This window comes from Cydia splendana, chromosome 5 (genome assembly GCF_910591565.1).
Source record: "Cydia splendana chromosome 5, ilCydSple1.2, whole genome shotgun sequence".
NCBI lineage: Eukaryota > Metazoa > Arthropoda > Insecta > Lepidoptera > Tortricidae > Cydia > Cydia splendana.
In genome coordinates, this window is record NC_085964.1 from 2,025,670 (window position 1) to 2,039,726 (window position 14,057).

The 14,057-nt window shown below is 42.4% G+C and overlaps 2 protein-coding genes across 2 annotated transcripts; both read left to right on the plus strand.

The window, feature by feature from the left end:
• The first annotated feature begins 1,340 nt into the window (after nt 1-1,340).
• Nucleotides 1,341-11,092, plus strand: LOC134790329 (uncharacterized). The gene is made up of 9 exons (XM_063761098.1): nt 1,341-1,624; nt 1,775-2,701; nt 5,267-5,519; nt 8,110-8,360; nt 8,732-8,889; nt 9,174-9,343; nt 10,162-10,368; nt 10,847-10,946; nt 11,025-11,092. Exons 1-9 carry the CDS (start codon nt 1,341-1,343, stop codon nt 11,090-11,092), a joined length of 2,418 nt encoding a protein of 805 aa, XP_063617168.1.
• A 244-nt stretch (nt 11,093-11,336) lies between these two features.
• LOC134791051 (tyrosine-protein kinase fyna-like) lies at nt 11,337-12,917 on the plus strand. Its single transcript, XM_063762080.1, has 4 exons — nt 11,337-11,482; nt 11,826-11,963; nt 12,082-12,278; nt 12,596-12,917. The coding sequence occupies exons 2-4, from the start codon at nt 11,898-11,900 to the stop codon at nt 12,783-12,785; spliced, it is 453 nt and encodes a 150-aa protein (XP_063618150.1). The 5' UTR covers nt 11,337-11,482; nt 11,826-11,897; the 3' UTR covers nt 12,786-12,917.
• Nucleotides 12,918-14,057: the final 1,140 nt, after the last annotated feature.

The window sequence follows — 14,057 nt, forward strand, 5'->3', positions numbered from 1 at the left end:
CGGTAGTTCCAATACATGACGTTAGATGTCGACTACGAAATAACTAGCGTTTTGGTAAGAGAACTGATGTATGAAGTTACCACTCTCTCTTTAGGTACTTAGGTATATTACTCTATGCTTACTACTGAAAACTTGTTTGACCCATCAGAAACTGGACAAGGCAGCAAGATCCCCGAGCGCGCGCTGACGCTGAACGGCAGTTCGCGCAAACTCAAGCTATGCGCTCGCGACTCCGTCCCGACTGCCGCGCGGGCGATTCTGCGCGCGTTGCTAGTGCATGGCCTTCGATATCGCGAGAATGAGATAGGGGAGGGAAAGTACTCGCTGCTACAGCTGCAAGGGCTTCAAGATTCAGACGACAAGTTAGTATTGCTTCATTCTGTACACAACATTGCCCAGCTGATTGTGCTCCTATCGGCAAAGATTAAACGGTGATTTAAGAGAGTGCGGCGAGGATCCCGGGCGCGGCGATTCGGGAAATGAATTAGAGATGAAATATATACGATATAGTAAAGATATGTGACGACCCACGGGTAAAGGTCCCTTATGGCGGTTGACGCTTACCCCGCCGCTCCAATATTATTGCGGTGATATGCGACGTAAGCGCCAGCCGCCATAAGGTACCTTTTGCCATGGAACGTCACATATCTTTACTATTTCATATCTAGTGAATCTCTAATTCATTTCCCGAATCGCGGCGCCAGCCGCCATAAGGTACCTTTTGCCGTAGAACGTCACATATCTTTACTATTTCATATCTAGTGAATCTCTAATTCATTTCGCCGCCAGCACTAGCCAGCCGTGTCTCCAAGTTAAATGTAATAACTTCGCTTTAACTAAAAATTCTTAATTGTGGGGTACATATTATATGTATTATAGGTACTCTTTCCGAATCCAATTCAAGTATCAAAAATACTACCTACTTACTTAATTATAATGTAACTTACTGAAGTATTTTAACATTTGTATATTTATATGAGTTCTCATTTAATTAAAACCATATATGAATTTATTTTAATTAATTTAAACGATTTTAATTAAATATGTAACAATCGGAAACTAATTATAGAAAACTTGTATGATGATAAGTTTGTTTATATATTAATTTATCCCCATCTGGGGTCATCTGAAATACTCTTAATTGAACTATTACGTTGCTACTTATTTATGTGAGCAGATGAATGACAACGCGTTAAAAGTATCTTTAATAATCTACATATCATACTTATGTTATGAATTATTATGGAGAACCCATAAGAGAGAGATACACATGTATCCCTATTTGTTTTAAATTACGCGTCTAAAGTATTCACACGTCTAGAGTATTTTCCAGCAATAAAATGATTGATAACTTATTTTTCATTGGCAGCAAATACTTCGTACTGAGCATGGCGACAGCATGGCGGAACGAGGGCACCTCAAGAGCTCAGTGCAATGAAGGCGCCTGCGGTCTCGGGGGGTCACGCCTCGAGGTACTCGGCCGTGGCGCGGTGCCCGCCGGCAGGCGCCTACTGGCGCGTTTGGCGCCCGGAGCGCCATTCCATTGTCTACAAGACTGGAACAAGCTACGAGCTCCTGAGTGTGGCTTTATTGATAACTTCATCCCTGATAGAACACCCTGCAGGTTAAGCCCGTTGAAAATAACTAATCATACACTAGTACCTACTGCATGCTTTCTTTTTGCCTCAATTTTGTTTTGTTTCACAAAATTTTATTATAATGAGCTAAGAACTTGACGATTTACTTTCTTAAATTTATGGATTTTTTCCCGCAGCAACTGGTCGATAATCGCGTGTTCCGCCGAATGTGTGACCGTGGCGATAGAGGGCGACTATGAAGAAGAACAATGTGAATTAGCACAAGAACTAGCCGAAGTAACTGAACTACCACTGCGTCTAACTTATTCTTTAATACCAGAGCGCACAAACAGCTCGTACCTCTTATTTGACTTCGATATTTTGATGGACAGTGATGAAACTAATGAGCGAATATGGCCTGCGCCATCTCACCCTAACTTCACCTTGCCGGATGCCGTTTCTTTATCATTAGGAGATGTTCGCAAACTACTGTGGTTTGCTCCTCAAGTTCTGAACCTCGCATATCGCTTCCAGCCAACAACCTCGATGCTGCGTCGTGTTCTAGCCAATAGCACAAAACTTGGAATTGAGAAAGCGGCGTGTGAAGCCATCGTCGCATCCAACAAGACTCGTGACCTCGCCCGGTCCTGGCTCACATGCAACGACAACTTCTGCAACGTGAAACCCAAATTGATCATCTACGTGTGTGAAGCGGCAGAAAATAAGGACAAGCGCTATGGAACTATCATAAGAATAGCACGAAACCACTGGCGAAACACGAGTAATCGAACTTGGTTTGGTTTGGAATACATCGAGATAAACTGTTCGACAACCGATGAAGTCAAATTCGATTTGGAGAAATTGATGACAAACTACGAGTATGTACGCTTGCGTGGTGTGGTAGCAATGGGATCGGGGGGAGCGTCGCCGTTGCCTGAGTTCGCTACTGACACGGTGATGGTGCCGCTGCTGCTGGTAGCGCCGTCGCCGAGCGGCGCGGAGCTGGCCAGCGCGCGCAGCACCGCGCCGTCTGCGTCGGCGCTAGCTGCGGCGGTACGCGCGCTGATGAGCGGCTGCGGCTGGCGGCGCGTGGCACTTCTAAGGGAAGAGGGTCGCTGCGATGTGTCAGTATAAAACTTAAATATATAGTACTTACTTATGTATAGTCGTTAAACCTGAAGACAAAGAAGTCATAGTTTATTCAATTTTTATTCAGGGTACATAATTCAACTGGGTGATATTGGCCGCATTGTTGTTGCCACTGTCAGTAGATACCGTCTATATTTCCATTTCCAAAGAGACAATTAATAAGATTACCTAATTAGAATTAGACCTTGTCAAGTTAACACCCCCCTGAAGGAAAAGACAGAATCGATACCTAACCCTTTTCTGTTGATATTCGCTTTGTACATGATATTGGCACCATCTTGGCGGGTATAGAAAACATTAGTAAACTGACAGTTGACATTTCTAAAGTAGTATGAAACTTGTCAAATTTTTCCCACGCAGTGCATGAGTGCATTGTCATCGCTTATAATTCCCAACCACTTTGTATTAACCAACAGTACCTGCCTACTGTTTTTTAACCGACTTCAATTTCATGGAAGGAGGAGGTTCTGTATTCGGTTGTGGCTATATTTTTTTTTTTTCTATGTACGTTCACCGATTACTCCGACATCCGTAGTCCGATTTGAGTAATTCTTTTTTTGTTTGAAAGGAGCTACCTCCGAGTTGGTCCCATTTTAATTTGGTTCTGTTCTGATGATGGGATCCATGAGGAATTGAGGGAACTCCTCAATTTTTAAAGGGACATGCATGGTGTTTTGGGCGTTTTCTTAAGCAACTCGAGCATTTTCTCCCGAAAACTACCAATTTGATGAAGTAGACCTGATGATGATGATTATTTTGATGATAATGATGATGATTTCTTTAAATTTAAGTATGTTCAGCGATTACTCCGGCACCTGTGATCCGATTTGAGTAATTCTTTTTTTGTTTGGAAGAAGTTACCTCCAAGGTGTTTCCGTATTATTTTTGGTTCTGGTCTGATGATGGAATCCATGAGGAATTGAGGGAACTCCTCAATTTTTAAAGGCACGTGTTAAGTGATTTCGAGGTTTTCTAAAGTAACTCGAGCAATTGCTTCCGAAAACCACCAATTTGATGTACTGCAACTGTAGCCTTACCACGAGTTTGACATTGACACATTCGCTAACGTCTTATGCATCTAAATGTAACTTTTTATGCATCTCGCTCACACTAAGGTTAGTACGAGCGAGATGCATAGGAAGTAAGTTACAAACATGCTAGCGAATATATCAATGTCAAACTCGTGGTAAGCTGGTAAGGCTACTGATCGGGGATTAGGGTTAGGAGTCAAGGGGTCAGGGATTAAGGGGTCGGGGAATGGCGGTTGAAGAGTTGCTGGTTCAGGATCGAGGGGTTCCTGGATCAGGGGTTGATGTGCTGTGAGGTTGAGTGATCGGGGGGCAGAGGGATTGGGTCAGTGGCGGGGCGGGCGGATGGATTTAGTTGACAGGAATTATAATTTCCTAGACGGACTCGAGAAAATTTCTGGTTCAGGGTCGAGGGGTTCCTGGATCAGGGGTTGATGCGCTGTGAGGTTGAGTGATCGGGGCGTTGAGGGATTGGGTCAGTGGCGGGGCGGAGGATGGATTTAGTGTAGTAGTGACAGGAATTATAATTTCCCAGACGGACTCGAGAAAATTCCTGATTACATATTTATTAAAGAAATAGGTAGGTACACGAATTTAGTGTTAAACATGATCTTGTTTTTCATTCATGCGTCGCGCTCTTAACAATGTGTTAAAACTAAAAATGGAAAAATAAAAACTTTTTACAAAAAAAAGCAAACCGACTTCAAAAAGGATGAAATAAAATATTATCCTTTTTGAAGTCTATGCGTTACCAACTGATATGTTTGAAGTCGGTGCCAAGCCAAGTAGTAACAATACCAGTCAAAAATAATCAGCTTTATGGCTATAAATCCCATTAGAACTGTACTAATAACTATTACAAATGTGTAAGTAATTCTGTCTGCCTCTTTGTCGCCTTTTCATGGCTAAACAACTGAACCGCTTTAGGTGAAATTTGGCAAGAAGGTAAATTTCTTGAATTGTTTTATATTTTGAAATGTAGTCCTCTGGATAAGGGACGGGAAATTACTCAGTCCCAATCTCACACTTGCGTGCTATAGACTGTTGGAGCATTAGTAAGAAATGCTCTTTAAAAAATACGACGGAAAAAAATGCATTGGATTTCCACTAATGTGCCGACAAACATGGTACAAACTGCGCCAAGAAGGTTTGATCGTGTGTTCTGAGGTGTGTTCTTAGATACAATCTACGTCAAAGATATGTTTACACTTTTGCACCTTACTCCTTTGTGATAAGGCGAAAAGTGTAAACATATTTTTAACGTCGACTGTACCTACAGAAAGTACGTTCATTGTCGTCGTGTAAGGCAATCCAACGTAGGTACGTCCTTATCGAATCGCACCAAAATCATGGTATGCTTCAAAATTTGACTTGGCACCGACTTCAAACATATCAGTTGGTAACGCATAGACTTCAAAAAGGATAATATTTTATTTCATCCTTTTTGAAGTCGGTTTGCTTTTTATTGTAAAAAGTTTTTATAACATTCTAAAGTCCGTTTATTTGGCATAGATGGAAGCGGTCCCTGGGAGTGGCAGAGCTGTTAAGCGAACACGACCTCATAGTATATCCGGCAATCGTGCAAGCGAACAACGCGACGGGCGCGCTTGACGCGCTGCAAGCGCACGACGCCCGCGTCGTCGTGATAGACGCTAGTGCAGGCACGGCGAAGAATATTCTGGCAACAGCGGAAAAACGGGGACACACCATGAAAGCTGGCTATGTGTGGATCGTCGTCGGCGCGGCGGGAAACTCCTGCGATTCAGTACGGTTTTTTAATTATTACAGTTTTTACTGCTAATAATTTTCTCATTCCAATTTTCTACCTCAGTTTTGAAATATGATAGGAGGCTGTAGAGTAATTTAATGTAATTCAATGACATGCCTTCATGGATCGTAGCGTAATATCACTCTTTTGAATAAACTTTTTTATCAAAGATTATAAATTTTAAAAAGATATGGTAGGGAATAGGAGTAAAATATGGTAAATACCCCGTTTTTAGGGTTCCGTAACTCAAAAGGAAAAAACGGAACCCTTATAGGATCACTCGTGCGTCTGTCTGTCCGTCTGTCACAGCCTATTTGGTCCAAAACTACTGGATCAATTAAGTTGAAATTTGGTACACATATGGAAGTCTGTGACCCAAAGACGGACGTGTAATAAAAACGAATGAATTTTAAGCATAGGGGGCTCTTTTAGGGGAAATATGAGAAAATTAAAAAACAAAGTTTTGCAAACCATATCGTGTTACATATTAAATGAAAGGGCTTATTTTGAGGATCTCAAATATATATTTTTTATAATTTTATATGAAATAGTTTAGAAGTTATTGAAGAAAATAGGCAAAAAATGACCATTCCCCCCCCCCCCCTTAATTCCGATACTACTGGGTCTAAAATTTTGAAAAAAATACACATAATAGTTTTTTACCTCTTACTAGATGACAGGAAAACCTATTAGAATTCTAGAGTCAAGCGTGAGTCGGACTTAAGAAAGAAAACGCGGTTGGGCTGTTTTAGGGACACTGCCGTAATGATTTACGTGAAACTCGGTGTGGACAGCTTTTGCGAAGGCCGAAGGCCGAGCTACGCGTAGGGCCGAAGGCCCAAAGCATCCCCCAGTAGCTTTTAGAAACGCACGGTCGAAGGCCGAGTTGCGGGAGGTTAGTGTTCAAACACAGAACAATTACCTATAGTACAAGTGTCTGAATGCGAAGGTCGAAGGCCCGGAGCCTTCGACATGTACATGCTTCCTGCAAAGGAGATCGTCGATTTTGTTCTATCTTTTGTTAAGCGATTGGGCCCGATACCTATAGATTACTGGAAAACGTATTTTAAGAAGTCTGCAATTAAGCGTGAGCCGGACTTAAGAATAAGAATTGCGGATAAGCTCTATCAGGGCCACAACCGCAATTGATTTACGTGAAACGTGGTGTGGACAGCTAGTGCGAAGGCCTAAGGCCGAGCTCTGCGTTGGGCCGAAAGCCTGAAGCATCCAAGAGAGATGCGCCTCCACGCAAGGTCGAAGGATGACCTTTAGGAGGTTAGTGCTCAAACAGAACAAATAATTGGTTTAAGTACGAGTAGCTAAATGAGAAGGCTGAACTGCCGTATATCAGAGGGTCTACCGCGAAAAAGTTCGCAAATTGCGGGGATTTCTCTTTTACTCCAATGAAACCGTAATTAGAGTGATAGAGTGAGATGCCAGCAATTTCCGAACTTTGAACAAAATTAAAGATAGCCAGCCGTGTGTGGAAAAATTGAATGAACAGTTGAATGTACTTATGATTTAGATTTAGATTTATTTATTTTACACAGATATAAATTATTTTACACTAATCTATACGAATTTATATTATGATCGTCAAGTAGGAAAATAACAATTGATTATAATTATACAAATGTCAAGCAATACACAATTTAAAAACCATTTTAAGCAATTGATTAATTAAATAAATTATTAACAATGTCAAATAGTATAAAATAAAAAACAATGTCAATATGGCTAAGCTAAGCACCGATATCTCATAATGATCGTCAAATTGAAATAAAATAAAATGAAAAACAGGTCAATAGAAAAATGAATTACATTCAATTTGGATTATTACATGTCATTTCCATATATTCATTTACAGAATATAATGGATTATATAATAAAAAGAGTCTCAATTGGCGTTCAAATGTTTCGTCAGATAGTTCGGTTTGCAATTTTGAGGGTAGACGCTCATAATACGACGTTGGCCCTATCACCCTCGGATTCTTGACTGAAAGTGTCATGCGACGCGGCACTGTGCGTAGTCTCACCGTGGATCGGAGCTGTTTGCCCGCAACCTCGACGTGTTTAAACATGGTTATTGTTTCTCACAAACATCAATATTTGAAATATGTTATAAGGAGTAGTGCGTCATGATGCGATGTTGTTTAAAAAGTTCTTTACACGGATGTCTGCCTTGGACTCCGGCCAGTAATCGAATAGCTCTTTTTTGGAGTATTAAGACTCGCTTGGCATCGGTAGAATTTCCCCATATCAACGTACCATAGGATATTATATATTAAGGAGTGGAAATGGGAAAAGTATACAGCTTTTAGTGATTTTCTATTTATGAGTGGCTGCAGTTTTTTAATGGCAAAGACAGCACTACTCACTTATTACATAATTGGTCAACATAACACTTCCAGCCAAGATTCGAATCAACTGTAAAGCCCAGGAATTTGCTCACAGTACACAAAGGCATTGGACCTTGAATTATGAACTTCGCTTTGCTCGCTCGTTCGAAAATGTGTGCAGTACGGAACCCTTGGGACGCGAGTTCGACTCGCACTTGACCGGTTTTTAACAATCGTACCTGTTCCAGGACTGGCTGCCCACGAATTCAGACTTCTCGTACTTAACCGTAAGCGGTGGCTGGCGCGGCGGCCTAACGCCAAATAGACTGCTTGGCTCGTCGACTCTACGCGACACTTTGGACAAGGCGTTCCCATCAAGATGGCCGCCACATACTTCTGCGCTCGTCGACGCTATACTGCTGGTGCTTGAAGGCACCGCGCGATTTGAAGAGCGGTATCCGGAGCACAGAGATGATCCGCATCGCCCCGACGTAGCCCGGTAGAGCTTAAACTCAAATTCCTCAAATCCATTTGCGAGCTTAAACTCAAATTCCTCAAATCCGTACGAAGACAGCGCTCTAATCTCGCACCGTTGTTTTTAGGGTTCCGTACCCAAGGGGTAATATCGGGACCCTATTACTAAGACTCCGCTGTCCGTCTGTCTGTCTGTCCGTCTGTCTCCACCACGTCACCAGGCTGTATCTCATAAACCGTAACAGATAGAGAGTTGAAATTTTCACAGATGATGTACCTATTTCTGTTGCCGCTATAACAACAAATACTGAAAAGTACGGAACTCTCGGTGGACGAGTCCGACTCGCACTTGTCCGGTTTTTTTTGACATTGGCTGATAGAATTATTCTGTTTCAGGAAATTCTTAGAGATTCTCGACAGCATTACAGTGCCGGGCGTGACTCGCGTCATACACGCGAATTCAACTCCTCTCGTCTTCGCACACCGCTGGACGTCGAAAGGTGTGCAGTTGGTCGCTGCGTGGGATGGTGTGAAGAATATACATAGCGATAAAGGTAATCTTGACATTCCATGATTCCACCACGTAAGGCGTACAATTTCCTTGTCATTCATGGATTGTGATTATGACCATATATGCTGATGTGCACAGTTACCATTAATTATAATCTAACAAAAAATCACATACACCTAATACGCTTTGTCAACAAAAAAAATCATCTACCTTACTTTAAAAACTAATCATATCATCTTATATTTCCTAATTGATTCGGAATTTTATTAAAAACTTCTGGAGCCAAAACCAACTCTAAGGAAACTTCAAAGTCATTTGTCCCACCAGAGCAGCTGTGCGGCGCCGTGGTCGACGGTCCCGGCTGCTACACCACCCGATCCGGCGACTACTTCACCCCCCACTGCCACGACTTCGCATGGGCTATCCTAGCCTGTGCGCTGGCGTTCGGGCTCCCGTCTCTCTACGCCGCCCACGTCGCACGCCGTCGCCGTCTTCAGGTAACATTCCTTCGGACTGGGTATTTAATTGCGGTGCAGTACTGCTGCAATCTGCATGGCTGCAGCAAATATTAAAAACCGGGCAAGTGCGAGTCGGACTCGCGCACGAAGGGTTCCGTACCATAATGCAAAAAAAAAAACGAAAAAAAAAGCAAAAAAAAAGCGGTCACCCATCCAAGTACTGACCACTCCCGACGTTGCTTAACTTTGGTCAAAAATCACGTTTGTTGTATGGGAGCCCCATTTAAATCTTTATTTTATTCTGTTTTTAGTATTTGTTGTTATAGCGGCAACAGAAATACATCATCTGTGAAAATTTCAACTGTCTAGCTATCACGGTTCGTGAGATACAGCCTGGTGACAGACGGACGGACGGACGGACGGACGGACGGACGGACGGACGGACGGACGGACGGACGGACGGACGGACGGACGGACGGACAGCGAAGTCTTAGTAATAGGGTCCCGTTTTACCCTTTGGGTACGGAACCCTAAAAATTCGGGTATTGACATTGCCATTTAGGTACTACAGCAATGTAGCCATCAGTATTGCTACACCACAACACTAAGTTAAAAAAAACCGAACTGCAGACTGAAATACGTAGTAACCTCGAATTTAATATAAATGCGGTGCTGACAGTTTAAAAGGAATTTCCTCCAGCGGACGCTCCGGCTGTGGAATGAGCTTCCTGTCGAAGTGTTCCTCGAGAACACTACTGACAGACTAGAGTTTTCAATGTTGATACCCGGATTATTAATTTGCTAATCTGCACCGCAATACTGCAGCAGTAATGTACAATCTAAATCCAACATTTCAGCGCCGAGACCGCGCCGTAGAAGAGCGCGTTTTGCTCCGCGGCGGCCACTCCGCCGCCGAAGCTGCCGCCGGCGCCGCTTTAGCTGAACACGCCGTTCCCCGTGATGCCTTGCAATTACTGGATGAGTTGGGCACTGGGCATTATGGGGTTGTACATCAGGCGGTGTTGCGCCGCCCAGCGAGAGCTGCGCTTGGAGTTGCTGTCAAGGTATCCTCTTGCGTAAATGCTATAAGGTAGAACGGGGTGACTTTCAAATGCAGGGGCGACTTTGAAATTCTAGTTTTTAAGCCATAATATATTTTTATTTTATGCGTGATTTTTTACAGTAGGTGAATTGAATATATAGTAATCTAACTAGTTACAGGAACATTTTCAGTAAATAATGAATAATGGTAATTCTATGACCGTTTTAAATCTATCAAAGTAACCCCAAATTTTCCAAAGTCACCCCATTCTACGGTACACTAAAAATACCACCGTTATTATTTTTAAGGAGATAAATTACTTCGACTAATTCTTGCGCTCGCTAGCTTTTATTAATTAAAGCTAGGAACTTTGTAGGTATTATAAATTAATACAACCTGCTGATTTAAATGCTTCCTCGTTCTTACGCATCAGACTTCAAATACGATTCTGAATTTATTGATAAACTTTTGATAGGTAAACATTGCTGTTTTTTTCAAAGGCGCCACGAGCAGATGCGCCAGCTGGTGCGGCCGCTGAACTTCTTCGCGAGGCAGCACTTCTTGCGACATTGAAACACGACCACGTAGTGCGCTTCACAGGTAATGCACCGATAATAGATAAGTACCAACTATAGCGTGCAAACTAAAATTGTTTTTTATACAAAATCGCTTTCTCAGGTGTGTGCTGGGAGGGCGGCCCCCTAGTCCTGATGGAGCACGCGTTCTACGGCGACCTGCGGCGGTAATTTATATTAACTAGTTACCCACATTTGCTTTTATCTATTATGTTCGCTAAAACGCTGCAAGAGCATTGCATGAAAAAAAAAATACTTACACAAAAACCATCTAAGCTAACTCCGCGCCAACTTTAACAGGACAACAGTTGTGACTCTAACTTATAACAATTTTATTATTATTCTTATAAAGCAGAAACAAAATAATATCATTTCACTATATCCTTTATTAATCATAAATATATACATGTTTAAAGGTACCTCCGCGCCCGGCGCACACTAGCTGAGCGCGCTCGCGACGGCGTCCCAGAGCCGGAGGCGGCGCACGTAGCGGCGGCGGCGCTGACGAGACTAGCCCGTGAAGCGGCGGCGGCGTTAGGGTATCTAACGCATCAGCGGCTGGTATGTATAATAAAATTGTATAGGTACTATGAACTAGTATCTAATTTTTAGAAAGAGAACATCGTTTCTATAGAAAATGCTATAAGTCTATAACACACCTTTACATTTAAGAATGACTCACGCTAAAACGGTCCAGGTCCGGGTCGAAGCGCCCGACACTTCGTTTTCTATTGAAAGCATAAATTGATCACCGAGGCTCAGAAGTGACTTTTCTATAAGAGAACGAAGTGTCGGACACCTCGGCCCGGTCTAGAGTGGGTCATCCTTTATGTTTGTCACTGCGATGCTGCGAAGTATCTACACAGTTAATTCTCTGATTCTAGCACATTTTTGTATATTGCAGGTCCATCGAGACGTCCGCGCCGCCAACTGCTTAGTGGACGTCCGTCGGTCTCTCAAGTTGGCCGATTTTGGGATGGCGCGGCGGTTAGATAAACCAGGGAAGGGAGAATATTTGTGCAAGCGACGCGCCATGTTTCCGGTTAGCACAGAAAATATTAATAATATTTTATCCCAGAATCTTGTCAGGGAGAATATGGACTCCGCCTGAGTCAAATTGGGTCAGGTGGAGTCCTATATATTTATGTATTTTCGTTTAGGTGCTATGGATGGCGCCAGAATCCCTTTCCCGCGGCGTTTTCTCAGCGGCCAGCGATGTCTGGGCACTAGGCGTATTGTTACTAGAACTAGCCACGCTGGGCGAGCGGCCTTACGGCGCGTGGACCACGCCTCGAGTTTTACGCCATGTGCGTGAGGGCGGCGCGCCGCCGCTGCCAAAAGACGCCGCGCCTAGCACGTAAGTGTCCAAGTAAAAAAATATGACTCAAAAAAGACGTAATATTTCGGGTGTTTTACCAATTTATTTCGGTAGTTTTGCTACGGAACCCTAAGAAGTCGCAATTTCAAAATTTCTATAAATGATGATGAATTGATGATACGTATTTCAAAAGAAGCGACGTCCGCGGGCTTTATATACTGTCAAACTCAACAGCAATGAAAATAGGGAACTTTAAAGTCAATTCCATACAACAATCCATTTATTCTGAAAATAATCGACTTACATTGGTTGCCTATTGAGAGTCGCTTACAAGTAAACTTTACGTCATGTTTCAGACGCGGCATAACAGCGGCATGCTGGCACCGTTCGCCCGAAGAAAGACCGACAGCAGCCGAACTAGTCGCCTACCTCGCCGATCATCCCCGCGCCATACAACCAGCGTTAGAACCATACGCCGATGCCGATACAAACGCCGACGCCGCCCCGGATACGGATGTGTACATCGAAGAGTGGACTGTTAACTAATATATAAAGACTGTTTTGGTTATGTGCGAAGTGCGTGGTGGGGGAAATATGAGTCGCTTAACTTCAAACTCGGGTAGATCCATCTGTCAGATTATGCGATTTGCTGAGAGGGTCGAATGGATTTACCAGAGTTTGAAGTTAAGCGACACATATTAGGTATGTGACGACAACGCATAGCGTGAGAACGTGTGAAATTTCAAGGGGCGAAATTTTCATACAGTAGCTATCAGTACTACTGACCTACTACTACAATTGGACTGTTCACTGATATACAACGAACAGCGGTTGGGCTTGTCGCTCACCTCGATCTTTTGATGATAACATCAAAAGTAGCGGATAGAACAACGCGCCAAAAGTATCTGACACCAGTTTGTGTGACAGTTTTACAGATATTACACTATTAGTGAATGGTATTTTGGCTCATCCACTACTATTGATGCAGATTGCTGATCGATATTTTTCCCCCGACGACGACGCCGTCTCAGATACAAACTAATACATCCACGTGTGGACTGTCAATTACTTTTATGTACTTAATTGTGTAATTTTTCATAATTATCATCTAAAATAATCATACAATTTGGCGGCGTGGCAGTATCAACTTTATAATGTTGTGTTTAAGGTAGAAAATCAAATGTACTTAATGTGTTTTAAGGATAATTTTATTATGCTTGTATTATTACTTGATGTTTTTTGTTTGAATAATTTTTAATCAAATGTATAAGTAAATATGATGTAACTTCGACTGACGCGTTGTCACGATTAATTTAGCCAAAATTAATCATTATATTTGATGCAAAATTAATGGTATCTTTGAGTGAGAACCGACAATTGAGTGTTATATTTATATTAGTTATTACTGATATATTAAGTATACAAATCACTTACTAACATGTTAGAACATTAAGTCAATTTCACTAACAAATAATTTAGATCTCGATATTTTAAGTAAGTATTTGAACACCAACAGTTGCAAAAAACGCCTATTAACCTTTTGGACGCCAATGACCGATATATCCGCACCGCAGGTTCAACGCCAGACTGATTAATCGGCCACAAACCACAGAGCAACATAGACCTACGTGCATATGTATAAAGTTCAATTTCAGTTTTGACACTTCGGTGACGTGGCGTCCGCGTGACAGCTTTTGTGTTTGACAAGGCGTCGAAAAGGTTAACTGTATAGGTACCAGTCCAATGATGTTGGCGTATGCATGAAATATTAGCTAATATTATTTATTATGTCAAATGGCGTCCAAAAATTAAGTGACA

Coding starts and splice junctions, on each gene's coding strand:
- LOC134790329 (XM_063761098.1), top strand. CDS start 1,341: ATGATTGATAACTTATTTTTCATTGGCAGCAAATACTTCGTACTGAGC. Junction 2,702..5,266: donor GAAGAGGGTCGCTGCGATGT/GTCAGTATAAAA, acceptor TATTTGGCATAG/ATGGAAGCGGTCCCTGGGAG. Junction 10,947..11,024: donor CCACGTAGTGCGCTTCACAG/GTAATGCACCGA, acceptor TCGCTTTCTCAG/GTGTGTGCTGGGAGGGCGGC.
- LOC134791051 (XM_063762080.1), top strand. CDS start 11,898: ATGGCGCGGCGGTTAGATAAACCAGGGAAGGGAGAATATTTGTGCAAG. Junction 11,964..12,081: donor AGCGACGCGCCATGTTTCCG/GTTAGCACAGAA, acceptor ATTTTCGTTTAG/GTGCTATGGATGGCGCCAGA. Junction 12,279..12,595: donor AAAGACGCCGCGCCTAGCAC/GTAAGTGTCCAA, acceptor GTCATGTTTCAG/ACGCGGCATAACAGCGGCAT.